This window comes from Ictalurus furcatus, chromosome 13 (assembly GCF_023375685.1).
Source record: "Ictalurus furcatus strain D&B chromosome 13, Billie_1.0, whole genome shotgun sequence".
Taxonomy (NCBI): Eukaryota; Metazoa; Chordata; class Actinopteri; order Siluriformes; family Ictaluridae; genus Ictalurus; species Ictalurus furcatus.
The window spans coordinates 27,651,013-27,670,418 of NC_071267.1; the positions used below are offsets into that span (position 1 = coordinate 27,651,013).

At 43.9% G+C, this 19,406-nt stretch overlaps 1 protein-coding gene across 1 annotated transcript; it reads right to left on the minus strand.

Moving 5' to 3' along the window:
* Window positions 1-5,527: 5,527 nt before the first annotated feature.
* On the minus strand, window positions 5,528-17,996 carry gpr26 (G protein-coupled receptor 26). Its single transcript, XM_053640620.1, has 3 exons — window positions 16,704-17,996; window positions 13,608-13,721; window positions 5,528-5,919 (listed from the first exon to the last, which is right to left on the minus strand). The coding sequence occupies exons 1-3, from the start codon at window positions 17,372-17,374 to the stop codon at window positions 5,652-5,654; spliced, it is 1,053 nt and encodes a 350-aa protein (XP_053496595.1). The 5' UTR covers window positions 17,375-17,996; the 3' UTR covers window positions 5,528-5,651.
* Window positions 17,997-19,406: the final 1,410 nt, after the last annotated feature.

A 19,406-nucleotide genomic window follows, 5' to 3' on the forward strand; every position in this document is an offset into this window, starting at 1 on the left:
ATAAAAAAAAGCCTAGATACTGAAAAAGTTCTGTTTATGCTGAATGAATATGAGAAAGGTCATGAGGAAGGAGTTACGCAGTGATCCAGCTGGATGTAGGGAGGATCTGATACAGCCAGGGAAACATTTCTGTTCACGCTCAAAATTATTTTCAGTGTAAAAGGTTGTTTTTTTTTGTCTTAATTGTTTTTTTGTGTGTGTGTGTGATTGTTGCAGCTAAAAAACGCTTCTTTTTTGTTAATGTTGCGATGCAGTTTACGGGTTTTCTTTGTGCTTTTGTTTTGCGGAAAAAAACGACTTGAATTAGCAAAATCGCGATCGCACGAAATTTTTTGTAATCATTTTTTTTTTGTTCACGTTCGACGCACGTGAATCGAAGAGGGCTTCGTCTGAATGTGCTTTGTCATGATGTCACGCGACGCGTCTCGGCCCAAATCTGCGGTAATTCTTAAAAAAAAAAAACGCACGCTCTTCCGAACATCGCGGAGTTTGCTCGATTTTGCGTTCATTTCTGCGATCGCGAAATCTTGGACCGACTAACTGCGTGTGTGTGTATGTGTGTGCGCGTGTGTGCGTGTGTGTGCATGTGTGTGCGTGCGAATATGATGAACATCGTATACACACCTACGGGACACGAGTGTCTGATATCTCGTGCAAACGTTTCTGCCCACAAGCTTCAGAAACTTGAGCGGTGCGTTCTGATTGGCTGTCAGCTCTTACTGAAAACAAACATTTGAACATTTCAGAGCATGACACTAGACTGAAAAGAATCACAGAATCAAGTCTTTAGACAGTTTTAAAGAGATGATGAGTGTAAGGTTTGTGATTGGTTGCCTGCCATGTCAGTGACACTTAGCCCGCGATCTAACGTGGTAGAGACTTCCTGTTTGATTTCAGTTAAACCCGCACACACTGACTGGGACCGTGGTGTCGAAGAGGAAGTGCTTCTCACTTCATTTCAGATGCGCAGCACAGCGCTGTTATTAAATTCCACTCGTGCTGTGGCTGTAATTCGTTTTTAACCGGAGCTCCTTCTGCAGCTCAGACACACAAGACACGTCCACTGACTCCAAATGACCTCTTCAGACGAGCAGATTCTCATCTGATTGTAATTTCCCATTCCTCGTCATCTCCGTGTGTGTGTGTGTGTGTGTGTGTGTGTGTGTGACAACCAACGCCTCGGACAGATTTTCTGAGTTTATCTCGGTGACAGGAGAAAAATCCTGTCAGCACATTTTATCGTGATGGACCGCTAATTTAAAAAGCTGCGCTAGCTGAATTAGCGGGTTAGCATTGCTAATATGTCGGATTAGCAAAACCCTGAATATATAAAAACGTGTTAATATTACACAATCTGCTTCCTAGAGTGAGACTAATCAAATTCTGGCACCTTAAGCCTTTCGAGTCTACTGTTTAATATCCGGTTTTCATATCCGAGTTTCACGAGCGGAACTGAAATGTCAGTGAGAAAGGAAAGGGAACTTTTGGGTGAGCTTTTGAAATGCCAGCTTCAGACATTTCATCCTGGATTTCTGTCGCAGTAGAACTGCCGCATTTATGACGATACGGCACCGAGGTTGTCCTCGGAGCCGTGCCTTTACTGAAACTTGGGTTCGGATAACGTTTTAGAACCGGCGCATTTAATATTCGCGGTGTACGGAGCTAGCAGGAAACGAATCTCTGAGTGAACATCGCTTTAACTACACCGCCGGTGCCTACGAGGTCGAGTGTGTTCCTGAAGTGCGTCGCTGATACACACTTCAGAGTCGAGAGGGGAAAGTCGGCGTGGGCGTGTGGAAATAGTTAGCCGAGAGCACATCTAATAACGCGCTAATCAGATCACGCTAGCATCCAGGTCGATTTCTTATCGGGTTAACTGCCTCAGCGTATATATTATCATCATATGACGTGTTTAAAATATAACGATTAGACAGTCTTTCTCAGACTTCTGTCGGATTGCTGTTCTTGATAACAATGCTGTGTGATATACTGTATAAAATGATTAATATAATAGGCACATATGTTCGTATTGTCCACATATGTCCTGGAGTCACACGCATGGGATGGAGGAATGTAATGAATTTTAAAAATATATTTTAAAAAAAAACAAAACAACAACAACAAAATGGCGGAAGCATAAAACAAACAAAGCGTAACCACTTAAATTGACATGTCTGATAAAGCCTGAAGCTGGAACAGTGAGGTCCAGTTAACACTCTGCTACAAAAGACTTCACATTTCTGATACAGAAGTCCATCGTATATTGTTGACCTTCTATAGATCAGGTGCCCATGAAATTTCCTTTCGAAACAGGAAGTTAGTCAAATAGACAATAGAGCTCAAGATCATTATGGTAGCTTAGCCAGCTAGGTGAAAATGAAGGATAGCCGAGACACGGCTGCGTGTTCTACACCATTAGCAACCGAAAATCGGGTTCGCAGCTAGCTAGCTAGCTACTAAATACGGACTAACACGCTCGGCGTCGTGCTGGAAAACAATCCAATCCAGAGCGGTGTGATGAAGCGGAGTCACTGTGAGCACAACGAAGTCGATTATTGTCCTGTAAAAGCATGTCCCGGAAAGTTTTATTTCTCTTACCCCACAGAATATTCTTTTTTTCAAACGAATTAAAGGACAACACGTCGTACGTTTTAGCGTTTATACAGTAGATACGTTTTTATGTACGTTTTATATGTTCCACAAAACAACTTCGCTCCTGTTCTCACGTATGTTACGTCAAAGCGGCTGTAAACGTCGTTCCTTCACCGGCCTCTCTTCTGAAAAAAGTCACAGCTTTACCCCTGACTGTTGCAAAGCGCTGACACTGGAGACTCCTTCCGTAAAGTAAACGTCTCCTTACAGAAAAGAAAACGTCACCGTATCGACGGTAACGGCGGGTTTTCGATCCGTTAATGTACGAGCCCCTGTGAATGAGCTGTTACTGCAGTTTCGAAACGATAACGTATTAGAACTCAAACCTGCTATAGAAAGTTAATCAACACTTTCCGACCAATCAGATTCGAGAATTCAACAGAGCTGCGGTATTATTCCGGTTGATACCTGGCAGGATTTGTTTATGGGGAAAGGGTTTTGATTGTTCTATTTCCGAACAAATTCGTCATTCTTTACTCACTATTAACCGAACTAGATAAGCGTAGAGGTAGTTGGTTGCTAGGTCATAGTCATTTCAAAAGTACTCGTGGATAAGAAAACGGATTCATGCGTAACGCGACCACGTAGGATCTAATAAAATGAGCTACAGATTCTACTACAAGTTTAGTCCCGAAGCACAATTTGTTCTGAGCATCACAAATAAACACTATCCAAAGCTTTGAGTATAAATAGTCTCATATACGCCATGGCGCTAGCTAGATCTCAATCTTAAATTCATTTACACCGGAGGAAGAAGGCACTAAACACACAGCGGAGGTGATTTGTCCTGTCGCCTGTCCTGTAGCAGGGAATCTCTGTCGATGAATCCGACCGTCTGAGAGGCCGAGAGGGAGCCTCTCTCAGCTGCCAGCCGTGGACTAATTGGTTTCTGAGAGAGTCGGCTCGAGCGTGTGTGGGGGGAAACAATGAGAGTTTCAAGAGAGATCGCGGCGTTCACGGATGAGAGGGTTCTGCCGAAGCCCACGTCAATTTCCCCACCATTCGTTCTGCGGTACGGTCCAGTGTGTCTGATTGTCCCAAGTCGGTAGATAAGACTTTATTTTCTACAACATAACAGGGTCTTGCTGTTCAAATGAATTTTGACGGAAAAAACGAAAAGGTTTTCTCTGTACATATCACAGACGATAGCAGCACTAGACTCCGGTCTAAGGAGCACGGGTTGAGCTAGATATCGGTGCTACGTTTCAGATTAATCATCCATTCTCGTTCACATGCTTCCATCGGAAAGGCCGTCGTCTCACGATATCCTATAGACGTGGATAGATGTCTAGAAACTTCCACCAATCCGTTTCCACGATGTCCTCTGAAGTCTGTAAAAAATCCTTTAGCAGTAGTTGAAACAAATATATCTATATATATTCGTCGTGACCTTGCAGTTCGGCACTCTTAGAGGAATCTTTAAATACACAGCTACCAACGAAGTCCTAAGCAAGCAGGAGAAATCAGTAGAAAAGTCAGTGTAGATGTGGAAACACGGTATGTGATTGATGTCTGTGCTCGTTTATACGGTCCTGTAGAGTGGAAATCTGTAAGAATATCTATTCTACAAAAATGAAATCTCTGGAACTCGGTCAGATCTTCAGTTCTAGACGCTAGAACCCTTTAGAATATCCTGCAGTGGACAACATAATGTAAATGATTGTCTAGTCTCCAGAACTCTATTGGATTTTGTATTCTAGGCCAGGGGTGTCCAATCTTATCCGGAAAGAGCCGGAGTGGGGGCAGGTTTTCATTCCAACCGAGCAGAAGTCACACCCGAGCCTATCGAAAGCCAAGAACAACTGATTAAACAGGTGGAATCAGGTGTGCCTCCTGCTTGGATTGGGAAAAAAAAACCCTGCACCCACACCGGAACTTTCCGGATAAGATCGGACTTCCCTGTTCTAGGCTATTACCTTATTATCTAGAACGTTTTTGCATTTTAGATGGATGGAGTTCTCAGAAACCCTGTCAAATCTTCCACTCTAAAGAACAACATTTTTCATTCTAGAATATTCTGCCCTGGACAATATAACTCTATAGAACTTTACACTCTCTAGAATGCACTGTCTAAAACCTTCTTGAATTCTACAATCAAGGCCGCAGGGCAAAAACTTTTGCATGGAGGAGTTCACAGGGTTTCACTCTAGAGAACCGAACTCTAGAATATTCTACTGTGGATAACTTAACACTATGAAACTGTCCACTCGCAAGAATTCTAAGGAGCTCTCTAGAACTCTCTTGCATTCAAGAGCTCTCTAGAACGTTTCATGATACTCTTGGAAACTTCACTCTAGAGAACCAAATTAACCAGGAATTCCTATAATTGTATTTTTTCCCAACACTGGAAAGTCCACTTTCTTGAATCCGTCACTGTGGATAATAGAGTTCTGCAGATCCATTGAGAGTGGATCATCATCCAGGATGAAGCTCTTTCAGACCTTTCAGCCTGGAGAATGGACCGCTATATATAACAATCCAAAATCTCCCATCGTGCCGTTGAGAAGAACTCTCACAGATCTACCGCTCTAAAGAATGAAACGCTCCAGATGTAAAGGTTAAAACATAGAGACTGAAATTCTCTGGAAATCAGTAAAATCACATGTTTTACAGAATGGATTTTCGCCAAAACGTGGAGAAAACAACTCTCTCTGGAACTCCCCTGAAAAGAAACCTCCACTGTAGTATGTGGAACTCTCCAGAACTCGACAGATCTTCTGTTTTCGAAAATGTTTTTCTCTGGAAGTGTCTAACTTCCGCTCTAGAAAAGCAAGACGCTCCAGAACTCTCCAGAATGTTGTAGACACCCTAAATTCCTCAAAATTCTCCAGAATCTGTGGGGGGGGGGTTCTAAAAATCCTTGAAACTCTTGAATTACAATTGTCCATTCTAGAGAACGGACCGTTCTGGAATCTCCAGTGGATCATTTGGGTAGAGTGGAATCTTCACAGTTCTTGTGCGTAGAAGCTCCTCATCATCATCACACCTGTTTTTGTTTTTTACGCTGTACATTCCTTCAGTGTTCCTGGTAGCTCCATGGCCTGAACGACGGTGTTGGGACCGTTTGCTCGCTGCCACTCGTCTGACGAGTTCATAGACCTCCGGATCTTTAGGATCCGGTTGATGATGTCAGTGCAGGCTTTCCGGTACTGGTGCCGGAGCAGGGAGTAGACGAAGGGGTCACATGCTGCTTTACTGTAGGCCAGACATTTACACAGCACCCCCCAGTGTTGATTTATAGGAACTGCAGGCCAAAGTTCCACAAGCCTATGACAGACAAACAGAGGGAAATTTTAGCGTTAAAGTCAGCATATTTACTACCAAATCACGTAACACGAGGGGTTTAATGAAATTCTGTCAAATTCATACTATTATCCATACTCCAACACAGCTTCCAAGATTCAATCCTGCTGTTCATGTACTCCTACGCTGCATATTTTAGTGTTTATCCTGCACCAAAAATCCTGCCACGACTCATCATCTGATTAAACAGCCCTTCCTGTGAGCAGGAACATACTAATAAGTGCAGTACAGGAGGAACTGAAAAACACTGGCGTCTTTAATCTATTTTATGTCCCACATCATTTAGACCTGAAAAGACAAGAAGGGTCCGCCTGCAGGCGGTGGGCTTTGGGCGTGTCTTTGACTGGGAGAGATGGGCATAATTGATGGATGCGACATAATTAATGTGTGAGCCCATATATAAACTAAACACACCCTTCACAAATTCTACCACTGCATTTAAAGAGTTTGTTAGAAACGCAGTCTGTACCTTGATTTTTTATTTTTTTAAATCATTTTTTGCAACCTAGAACTGAGATCATTGGGATTTTATGTCACGAATCTACACAAAATGCCCCACAGGACTGAAGTGGGAGCAAAAATCAATATAGTCTGCAAAATTATTTACAAATGAAAGTTTTGATTGCATAAGTGTTCACCCCTTTGCTGTGAAAATTAGTTCTGGTGCAACCTGTTACCATCAGAAGTCATGCGATTAGTTAAATGGAGTTGAACTTTTGTGCAATTAAAGTGTCACATGATCTCAATATAAATACACCTGGACTCTAAATGAAGAGTTTGTCAGAGAACATCATGAAGTCCAACAAGCTACCGAAACAAGTCCAGATCAAAGCTCTGGAAAAGTATCAATACTAAAAAGAAATATCCCAAACTTTGAACTTCTTGTGAAGTGACGTTAAATCCGTGATTAAAATTCAACAGAATACGGAACAACCTTGAGTCTGTCTACTGGAGATTGTCCACCAACATCAGTGACCGGGTAAAGAGGGGATTAGTCAGAGAAAGAACAAAGTGGCCAATGGGAACACTGAACATTATACTGCCATCGTTACACTACCGCCACCATGCTTCTCAGCAGAGATGGTGCTCTCATGGTGAGAGCAGTGTTGGGTTTCCGCCCAGAGGTAGTAAAAGTTCAGCACAGCGTACATCGTTTCTAGAGAAACAGGGTGTGCTTGTGAGGCTGTAGGAGGTGAAACTATTGTACATCCGCTTCATCCCACCACCCTGTCACTGATTATTTTATTATAGCAGCGGTTCTCAAACAGGGGGGCGCAGGGGGAGAGATCGGAAGGGGGGCGCAAATTGTTTTCAAAAAAAAAAAAAAAACACAGGCAGGGCATCATCTGGGTACTCGGTGTATTTTATTGCTTTTCAAATAAAATGAAAAACTCTGTGTTCCCTCTCCTTCTGCATTTTCTTTTCGCTGGGGAGAGGCGGAGCTTAGCTGCCTTTTATCTAACTGTCAGTGCAGACCAGTGTTGCCAACGTAGCCTCTTTTCAGACTTTTTTGCAGAAAAAAAAAAAAAGCACTTAGAGACAAATCTAGCGACGTTTTGGACAGACCTTAGCGACTTTCCAAATATCACCGGTTCTGTCCTACAAGCGCGAGGTCTCGCTTTCCCGCTGCACTCGCACCTCTCCCTGCGCCTGCTCTGTTCAGTGAGGGACCGAGAGATGGAGATTTAACAACGTCATCGCCGACGAGACACGCCCTCCGTCCCGATTTGCGTAATTCGTACGCGAATGTTTTTAGAACGCAAGACGAATGGAATGCAGCATGCCAAGTTCTCTTGTTCAGAGTAGTTATAGTGTTCAGAAACATTTTTGATCATTCACCTGTCCGTTAAATAGTTCTGTAAAATCATAAAAGTTATGAAAAGTAATTAAAAAAAGAACAAAAACACAAACACAGTTGATCTATCTGTCTATCTATCTATCTATCTATCTATCTATCTATCTATCTATCTACCTATCTAAAACAGATTATAGATTAGGTTATATATAAACAGATTTTATGTAGAATAGATAATCATTACACCTGGTCTCCGTGTGTGTGTGTGTGTGTGGGGGGGGGGGTGTTGGGACTGGGGGATAGGCTTGGGGGGGGGGCTTTAGTTACAAAAGGTTGAGAATCTGTCTATAGCATCGGGCACATATTGCCTGTCTTTGGAAACAGGGCCCTGTTCAAGCAGCACGGTGTGTGTAAATATTCCTGTATCTATTCCCCGGTGTGTGTGTGTGTGTGTGTGTCCTTAATTTACGATCTCTTTCTTTCTTGTTTTAGTCGTCCTACTTTACAGTCCTTGTCTATCTCATTTTTGCAGTTTTGCTTCTGAAAATGTTTTTTCGCCCGTCTCCTTTTAGTTATGATGATGGATTTGCCCGAGAGGACAATGTCTCCTGGTGGTATGACCGTGTAGCCTGGGACTGCTTGGATAAACAGACTCGTGACTCTCTGGAGTGTGTCCTTATACTTAATGAATAAAAGCACAGCGGTATAGCACGCCTAGCTTGCAGCTAGAGGTCTGGATTGAATCTAAGGAATGAACTGTAAGCTGGAAAAACCCCGAAGAAGCTCCGATTGCATTTTCCTCTCGCCGTTTCCTTTGTCCCCGCTTTATATTTAACTTATCAGCGCGTTCCCCTCCCGCTCGGCCACTTCCACTCTTCATAACCGCTCTGGGCCGTCGTTTCAGCTTATCCCTATCGTGTTTCCCAGCAGTGCTTTTTAATCTTATTAAGAGGATAATATTTTACATTTAAAACGTCCTCTTTCTGTACGCAGTTGCTTCGGATGTCTGTCGTTCCCCCAGACGTGGCTCTTAAATAAATGTCTATTTTTGGGCCCCGATCAAATTCGATGTCTCGTCTTCGTCTGCCTGGACGTCCTACAAAACGTCTTCTTAGGACATCGTTGCTTTACTACGTTCCCAGTGAGCACAGCCTGCATTGCAGAGTAAAAATAAGTTGGACAAATATGCGTGGCAGTCTGGGAAAACTCTTTAAAGAAATTAATAAATATATATATATAAAAAAACCCTATTTATAGTTCTGAAGACGAACGGAACGCGTTTCTCTTTTGCATCGCAGACATGTCGACGGCCGTGATCTGATTACAAGCCGAGCTGTTTTAGGCGTATGTCTGTTTCGCTGTGGCACGAATCGTAAGGAAACACTCGGACCTAGTGAGGTTCTGCACATCTTTATACAGATGTTTTCAGGCAGACGCAGAGGCCAGGCTAGAAAATCGCCTAAATAAAAATACATTTCACATCATTTTGGTGAAATATATTGATAATAAAGCAGAGCTATCATTTTGGCCCGGTGTCTGATGACTTCCGATGGGTTTTCCCAGAACTCCACACGTATTATCTATAAAAAGTGTTAGAGTTAGAGGTTCTGATAACGAGAAAGAGTTTTCACATTCTCTCCTCGGATAAAATGCCTCGTTTTACGCCACTGTGACCGGGTATTCCGATCTTGAGCTGTAATTCTGAGCACACACACACACACACACACACACACACAAAGAGGATGTTGAGAATTTCCATCTTTACTGTATGACAGCCACGGGCATTTATAAAATCTGTGCCTCGTTATTTTGTTATAATCCTGAGCATCAAGTCTCTTCTCTGGAAATCTAATTAATGGCAACACATTCACTGAACCATCAGAGACTGCTAGGCACACACACACACACACACACACACACACACACACACACACACAGAGCTTGCTCTAATTACAATACAGACATCCATCATATCTTTTGAGGAAGACAAGTTGGATATAGAGCGCTGTGCTCTTCACGCATTAGCATATCACACACAGCAGTGCAGATGTATATCTCAAGCACAGTGAGGATGTGAGAAAATCAGCTCCTGCACACGGAACCTCGTTCTGCTTACTCATACCTCGGATACTGTTATACGCTATGAATATGGAACACGGTGAAAAACAGGGGTTTTAAAAAAAAATTCCTTTCTCATCATATACCCTGTATAGATCGTTACGTATGATTCACGTTACATAATACTCCACAATACTGCAGGTAAACACTTATACCGCGTTAAAAGACGTCAGCGAGCCTCGGATCGTTTGTATCATGCTGTAAAATGACAGAATAATCCACTTCCTGTTCACACCGGGCGTGACCCGACGGTCCATTTTCCCCAAACGGCTTTCTGCTTGAAGACGTTGCCGAAATCCCAGAGTACGAAGAATCCGACAGGAAAGCTGGCTGTATTGTGCAGCGCTGTGCATTATTAAAAATCCTCAGGACTGATGTACCTCCTGCAAGTGCTCACTTCTGCCTCACATGAAGATTAAGAGTACCGTTAGTACTGATGATTGCTGGAGTCCTGAATTTCACTTAACTTTTGCTGGAGGAACTTTAATGATTGACAGAACAAGGGGGACGAAAGTGACGCCGAGGCCATGTCTCTCGGCTGTCTTTCACAATGCCTGCAGTCTGTAACGCGCGTGCATTCGCTGCCTTTTGTGCAATTTAATTAAGACGCCTTTTGTGGTTTGTGAAATGACAATTTGATTAGTAATGGAGCGGAATAGTCGTGTTAGAAAGGAGCCGAAAAGAATAAAACGCAGGGATGCCAGCCCTCGGCGAAATTCTCAAAAACGCCACAAAAAGACCTGAAACCAGGAAGAAGAAGAAAAAAAATCAGACATCGAAAAAGTGATCTGTATTTTTCTTGTAAATCGTTTCTGATTTATCGTATCTGTATTCATCGTCAGGTACGGACATTATCCACTCCATAATTCTATAATGTGGTTGCTGGGACTACGGTTGCCTTAGCGATGGCCTTGGGACTGCAATGACCACATTGTACCACAATGACCACATTGTCACACAGTTTTATACTCAGGTCTCTTTTAGTGAACAGTGGACTAGTTCAACAAACAGACTTCATAGAAACACCATAATGAACTTTCTTTTACTCTCACACTATCCGTCGTTCCCCAGATGAGGACGGGTTCCCTTCTGAGTCCGGTTCCTCTCAAGGTTTCTTCCTCGTATCATCTCAGGGAGTTTTTCCTCACCACCGTCACCACCGTCTCGCTCAATAGAGATAAATCCACACACTTAAAATCTCAGTCCTGTGTTTATATGTTTCTGTAAAGCTGCTCTGAGACAACGTCCACTGTTAAACGCGCTACACAAATAAAATCAAATCAAATTGAATTGAATTAAATTCCTTTCCCCCCTTAATAACAGCGTAAATTTAATTAAGCAATGAATACGCCTTTCAGCTGCTGATTAATAGGACAGGTTCGTGATCAGTTTGCGGTTGAAACAGGATCATTTAAGATATACAGAATCAGTGATTTTCCCCATATTCTCTTTATTATTATTATTATTATTATTATTAAATCATGCTGCCTGGCCAAAAAAAAGGTCGTTGTTTGGATTTAAATGAGCAGACACTTAAGCGCGTATGATTGGATCATTATTGCGGTGATTAATATGTTTCAGCCGGCAGCAATTCTTTTAAAGAATTACAGAAAACAACTAAGGAGATCACTGAAATGACTGGATTTGGGTTAAGAACTGTCCAACGCATTGTTTAAACCGGGAAGGAGAGACTGATGGACTGTGGTGAACTTTTGTGAACTGGGAGAAATGTGGTCTGAAAAAAATCTCGATTGGTCTCGAGTGAAGATCTTTAAAGCGCTTGGAGAAGTCACGTCGGAAAAAACCTCGACCGCAGAACTCACGGCTATGTTTAACAGTGAAAGTAAGAGCATTTCCACATGCGCAATGCGACGAGAACGTACAGGATTCGGACTGTACAGGTGTGTGGCCACAAGAAAGCCATTTGTTAGCGAGGATAATCGGAAAAAAACGACTTCAGTTCGCCAGGGAGCGTAAGGATTGGATGTGGTGCGATGGGAAAGGGTCATGTGATCTGATATATCTAGATTCACCCTACTCCAGCGCGATGGGTGGGTCAGGGTGAGAAGGGAAGCGCAATAGAAGCAATAGTGCCTACTGTACAAGCCTCTGAGGCAGTGTTATGGTCTAGGGTTGCTTCAGTTGGTCAGGTCCAGGTTCAGCAACATTATGAAAGCACTGAATGACCAGGTTATCCCATCAATGGATTTTTTTTTTCTTCCCTGACGTCACAGGTATATTCCAGGATCACAACGCCAAGATTAATCAGGCTCAAATTGTGAAAGAGTGGATCAGGGAGCATGAGGAATCATTTTCACGCATGAATTGGCCACCACAGAGTCCTGACCTTAACCCCACTGAAAGTCTTCGGGATGCGCTGGAGAAGACTTTACCGAGCGGTTCGACGTTACTCTCCCGTCCTCACTGCAAGATCTCGGCCAAAAATGAACACGAATAAACGTTGTGACGTTGCATGAGGTTGTCGTAAACAATGGCATGACAAATGTGTGCCCTGATCAAAGCTATATATATATATATATATATATATATATATATATATATATATATATATATATATATATATATATATATAAAGGAATACTGTAAATATAATTTCGTGTTCCTTTAAGAATGATAATAAAGAACGTACAGGGGAAAAGTCACTGCGTGGGATATATCATCAAACTGCACACACTGAACATGCAGAAGCGGCATCAGATCAGATCAGATCAGATCACAAGGTCAGCCCATGGTGTGTGTGTGTGTGTGTGTGTGTGTGTGTGTGTGTGTGTGTGTGTGTGTACAGCAGTTCACTGTACAGGTCCTCTGGGGTTCAGGCTAAAGGAAGCAGTAAAACACCTCTTTTTTTTTTTTAAACCCATATCTGTGACCTTGAGGCTTTTCAGTTCCACTGTTTCTTAAACATATCGAGGCTTTTTTCAAGCACTGATTAATCCTGACACTGATTAGATTCCAGATGAATGGGTGTTCTCCATTAAGACCCCGTTTTTGTTCCTAGTGAAGAATGGAGATCCTGACATCTCTGTGATAATGCGCAATGCCCTTTTCTACTGTCCTAATCATAAAGGAACTGCCTACTGTACATCGGGCACGTGTTCGGGTGTCAGAGTCGAATAATCCTGAGATGAGACTGAATTAAAGCCCAGTCCTATGCTGTGTTCACATCTAGATGTTGGTTGTTGCTTGTTGTTTTTTTGCTAATATCCACACCAGGGTTTGATTTTTGTTTTGTTTTCTCATACTGGTCCAGGTACTGGTATTTCCGTGGTGTGAAATATACCTGTCAGGGTTTAGGCCTCGTTGTAGTGCTAAAAAAAGAACTGGTTAAATTATTAAATGATGCAATGTTGTTCTAGCTGCGTGTAACAATGTAGATTCAGGTGACGTGTAAAAATCCACAAGAAGAGCTCCAGCCAAATAACAGCGTTAACAGAGCCCTAGTCTTTCATAGAAAGAATCAAGAAAGGAAATGCACTGCAATGATCAAAGGGTCATACATAATGACGGCACACAACAACGCAAACGTACTCGGATACAAGGTGATAGAAATCATTCGCGGGGGATGTGTGGCGTTCATGTCTGGTTTATATAGTGGAGAACCAGGAAGTGACCCAGAAGTGGTGACTGTGGAACTCTGGAGAGTGTGACCTGTCATCACGTTTTCAGATATGGTGTGTGTGTGTGTGTGTGTGTGTGTGTGTGTGTGTTGGGCTCTCACCTTGTGATCACGTAGGGTGCGAAACAAAGCACAAAAGTGCCAATGAATGTGCTGATCTTCCTGGCTGCTCGCTGCCGTCGCCTCCTCTGTTCCTCCAGGCATCGCTGTCGAACGCTGCAACACCAGACACGTGTTACCGAGTGTGTGTTCAGTGTGTGTTCATACATCCCCCAGTATTAAAAAAAACCCATATCTGTGAATTGTCAGGATTAATTAGAGAGATACTAATTCAAGGCATTCATTTATTCTGAATAGTGACATTTTATTCGAGCCTCTTAGTTAGAGTTGCATTGATGCTGACACAGGTAAAGAATCATTTTTTTTTTTTTTTTTTTTTTTTTTTTCAGTACTCATAATCAGTACTCAGAATCAGTACTCATACTTGTAAAAAAAAACACAAAAATGCTCAAATATGATGTATCAACATTGTTATCATGAGAACGAGTCTTTATTAATCACGTATACATTACAGCACAGTGAAATTCTTTTCTTCGGTCAGAGCGCAGGGTCGGCCATGATACAGCGCCCCCTGGAGCAGAGAGGGTTAAGGGCCTTGCTCAAGGGCGCAACAGTGGCAGCTTGGGAGTGCTGGGGCTTGAACCCCTGACCTTCTGATCAGTAACCCCGAACCTTAACCGCCAAGCCAACATGATTTTAATGCAACGATTAATACATGCTGCATTAATCCTGTGCCCTGTGAAAATATCATGAGGAACTACGGCGAATCCTACAACGCAAGTTTAAACAGCATCTTTAATCGCGAACCCGATGGACCACCTGACCTGAGGGTGTAGAGCAGCGTCCGCGAGCACGGACCTTTATGTGCTGGAGGTGCACATAAAGACACGCGAGTGGGGAACTGTTCCACATGAGAGCACATCACTTCAGCGAGCACTGAGCAATCGCCCTTGACACTCCAAATTCCGTTCGCCACAAAGCACAACGCGCATCACATCGCTTCATGTTTAATGCCCACGCTCACCCATACCGCTCTGCGCTCTCAGGTCAGCTGTCCGTCAGATTCTCTGTCAAAGGTGCCGTCTAAACACGATAACGTCTATGACATGAAACTCACAAAAGCATAAAAACACACACAAGCAACCGACATAGAGACTCTGACTGATTAATACTACTGTAAGTAGGATTCTCACTTCAGTATCTATCGTCAAGGACCGTTAAACATGTACTCGGCGTGAAATAAACGGTCCCGACGCATCCGTGTTCTTTATTAACCTGCAGCAGCTGTGAAGCTTTCAGACGTATTTATGCACTTTTTTCTGCATCAAATGAATAATAGATGTGTTCAACTCCAGCAGTCTGTAGGCAAGAATGTTGTTATGAAGCCTGTGTGCTGGAGTTAAAAGCGTGCAGGCTGCTAGTGCGCAGCTCTTCTCCTGTCCCCTCAGGTCTCTGGCCTCAACACGAAATGCCGTTTTAACAGGTCCTGAACCACGGCCGCAAAAAAAAAAAAAAAAGCAGCGCGTTCCCTCGAGCAGCGTGCATTAAGGCTAAACGCACGCCGCACTCTCTCACCACTCTCTGCTAAATCAGAACCCTTTTACTCTCATTATACAGTGGGTAGGAAAAGTCTACACACCCCTGTTTAAACGGCAGGTTTTCCTTCCACCCGCAGTGTGAAGTTACGACGTGATTAAAAAAAAATACGGCAAAAATGATCAAACATTTTAGGGAAAAATAAAAAAATATATACTGGTTGTATAAGTGTGTATGTCCTTTTATAATTGGGGACGTGGCTGTGTTCGGAATGAACCAATCACACTCGATCTCAAGTTCAAAAGAAATTATCATACAGCCGTCATCAATGAAATTATTCTGATGAACCCCGAATAAAGCCCGGCTGTTTCTGTAGGAGTTTCTTCAGGAGTATCTTCTTGGTTTCATCCGACTGCTGAAGCCAAAGAGCTCCCCAAGCGTGTACGGTATCTCACTTGTCGAAAGATATTGATCGGGAGAGGGATACAAAAGAATTTCCAAAACATTAGATGTACCATGGAACACCGGGAAGGATGTCATCAACATGTGGAGAAAATCGACCGCCACGGCGACATCACCAGGAACAGGACGTCCCTCAAAAATGTACAAACGGACAAGACAAAAACTTACCAGGGAGGCTGCGAGAGACCTACGGCAACAGTAAAGGAGCTGCAGGAACATCTGACCATTCGGCAAAATGTGTTATGGTCTGATGAGAACAATTCCAAAAGGTGCAATAGTTCCACAAAGAAGCACATCTTCAAAAGAACACCATCCCCACAGTGAAGCCCGGTGGTGGCGGCATCATGCGTTCGTGCTGCTTTTCTTCCACACAAGGTGGAAGGAATCATGAACAGCTATAAATACCAGTCGGTTCTTTAGTGCAAAACCTTCAGGTGTCTGCTAGTAAGCTAAAGATGAAACGGAACTTCACCTTTCAGCACGACCCGAAGCACACATCCAAATCAATGAAGGAACGGCTTAACCAGAAGAAGATCAATGTTATTGAATGACCTGGCCCGAGCCCAGACCTGAAAACAGCTACAAATCTGTAGGGTGACCTGAAGCATGCTGTGCGCAGGAGATACCACAGGAAACTGTACATTTGATGGATCTAGAATGTTTTTGTAAGAATGAGTGGGACAATACTGCCAAGTCAAGAGAAACTCTTAGCCTAGAAGAGTGGTGAGTGGTGTAATAAAATCAGAAGGCGCTTCAACAAAGTGTTAGATTAGGGGTGTGTATACTTATGCAACCAGGTTACTGTACGTTTGTTTGTTTTTTTCTCCTTTTTTCCCCTGATAGTTTTTCACTTTATTTGTGTACGTTGCAATTTCACATTAAAGGGAAAAGATCTGACATGATTTATCTCAGTGTCATTTCACTTCAAAAGAAAGAACCTGCCATTTTAACAGGGGTGTGTAGACTTTTTATATCCTCTGCACATGATTACAGAAAAGTCACACGAACGTCACGTGTAAGGTGTGAGGTTTCACACACTTTCCAATATCTACTACTCTTCCACTACACTGCTGGTTCTTTGGATGGTTAGTGGCTCTAGACTGAAGAGTTGGGAGTAATGCGCACACGTGAGTCTCTTACCTGGGGTGGATGTCCACGAGCAGCACGAGGGTCTGCATGGTGATCACGTCAATGCGCTTGCAGTGGAAGCGCGCGACTCGGAGCACTTTGAGGTAGGCGACGCACAGCACGACGAGCGACAGCAGGAAAGTGAGCGCGTGGAAGGCCGCCGTGAACGCGGCGAAAGGCACGCTGGAGGCGGCGGAGGCGTTGGCGCGCAGCGTGCACGACGCGTAGAGCCCGTGGTAGCCGTGCCACGAGAGGCACGCAGCGGCCGCCGCGAAGCACGCGGAGTGCGCCCACGCGTAGGCGAGCGCGAGCGCGGCGTCCCGGTGGCGCATCCTGGAGCGGTAGCTGAGCGGGAAGACCACCGCCATCCAGCCGTCCACGCTGAGCGCGGCCACCGTGAGCATGGCGTTGGCGCTCAGGAAGGTCTCGAGGAAGGCGGCCGCGCGACACAGCCCGTCGCCTCCCGGCTGCGCGTGGCCTGCGAGCGCGAGCAGCATGAGAGGCATGCTCGTGACGGTGAGCATCAGGTTGCACGTGGCCAGGTTGAGCGTGAAAAGGCACGCCGCGCGCTTCCTGATCTCGGGGCTGCACGCGAAGCAGATCAGCACGAGCGCGTTGGACAGCAGCGAGACCGCCAGGACAGCGAGCACCGCGATGCACGCGAGCACGTCCGCCAAGTGCATGGCGCCGCTCAGAAGTCAGCGCAGGAGAGTCTGATGCTTGTTTTCATTGCGAATTGACTGTTCGCTGCAGAATGGCATCACCCAGGGTGGCATCACGCGGCCCATTTCGAAATGAAAGGCATTACACATTTTGTTGCACTGTTTGAAACAGAATGGCATCGCACTGCTCTTTACAGAATAGTATCACACGCTTCACTGTAAAAAGACAGACTTCTTAAAATGGCATCACACTCTTCACTGCACAGTGGCATCACACCAGACGGCATCAAGCTTGTTTACTGCAGAATGGCATCACACTTTTCATAGTACACTGGAATCACCCAGGATGACGTCACAATGTTTATTAGGAAACAACTTTGCACTGTTCAGTCCAGAGTGGCATCATGCAGGATGGCATCACACTTTTTCACTGTAAAATGACTCCAGAGTTCATCTCAGTGGCAGCACGCTGTTCCTCACAGGATGGCATCACGCTGTTCGCTACATTCCTCGGCTCCCTGCAGTTCCACGGCATGATGCTGGTTTTAGGATTTAGGTGACCGGAAGTCATGACGCTGTATTCAGGATGCCGCTTCATCCACGCGCGTGTATTCTCTTCCTCTCCATCAACTTTATCCATCACGAGCAGTTCCACACTTTATGCTCCTTGTCCTCCTCCTTCACGTGAATCTACACTGTGCACTTTTCTTTCCTCCGGTCAGTGATGCGCGCGCGATTTATAGAAAAAATATTTCCAAATGTTGGTCATAAATGAGTTTAAATCCGCAGTCCTGTCGGTGTCGGTTTGTCTGTTCTGAAGATGAATATTTTTTTTTGTTTGTTATGGGGTTTTCCCCCTCACGTGTATCTGCGTTGTTCCGGTGATCGCGTGTGGAGGAGATGAAGCGCGAGCGCACAGAGCTCACTGATGCGCGCGATGGTGCACTCCCGTTAGTGATGATGGGAGAATCGTAAAAGAATCGGTTCTTCTTTTTTTTTGAACGACTCTTTTAGAAGAGTCAATCATTTTGTAACGTGAAGTATTCTCCTTCTTCTTCTTCTTCTTCTTCTTATTATTATTATTATTATTAGTCACTTAGGTTTTTGAGATTTCTCTGTTTGTTCAAATGAAAGCCCTCTCAGCACATTATGGAGGGCAGTCTTCAATAAAACCCTTTTAGACGTGTTCAACTCAGTCCTGTAGTGAACAATCCGAATCCCACAGAAGAATCACGTACATTTCACACGTGACCATGCGAGTAATATATGATTACATGTGGAAAGTTGAAGTTATGTACTGAGATGGAACATATGAACCCAAGTAAACACATGGCATCACTGTGCTGTAACAATATTTTTGTTTGTTTGTTTGTTTAAGCTTTTAATTTATCTAGCGCGTTTAATTAACGTTCTAACATATCTACTGACATTTATAAAACTGAAGACTGGAAAAAGACCAGGAGATTTTTTTTTTCTAATCTTCATCTCTCCGGTTTGGGTGAGTCTGTGCCCTCGATCGCCTCAGATTCCTGTTCTTGGCTGACAGGAGTGGAACCCGATGTGTTGTTCTGCTGTTGAAGCTCATCCACCTCGAGACTGGATGTTGTTGTGCGTTCTGAGATGCTTTTCTGCTCACCACGGATGTAAAGAGTGATTATATGAGTTACATATTGAACCCATCTGGCCATTTTCCTCTGACCTCTCTCCTCAACGAGGCGTTTCCACCCACAAAACTGGCACTCACCCAAATGTTTTCTGTTTTTCGCACCATCCTGTGTAAACTCTAGACACCTCTGTGTGTGAAAACCCCTGGAGATCAGCACTTTCTGAAACACTCGAACCCAACCCGTCTGACACCAACAACCACGTCACACTTTAAAGATCAGACTTTTTCTTAACTCTTAACTGATGTTTGATGTGAACGTTAACTGAAGCTCTTGAGCTGTGTCTGCATGAGTTCATACATTGTGCTGCCGCCACAGGATTGGCTGATTAGATTACTGCATAAATGAGCAGGTGAGCAGGTGTTCCTAATAAAGTGGACGGTGAGTGT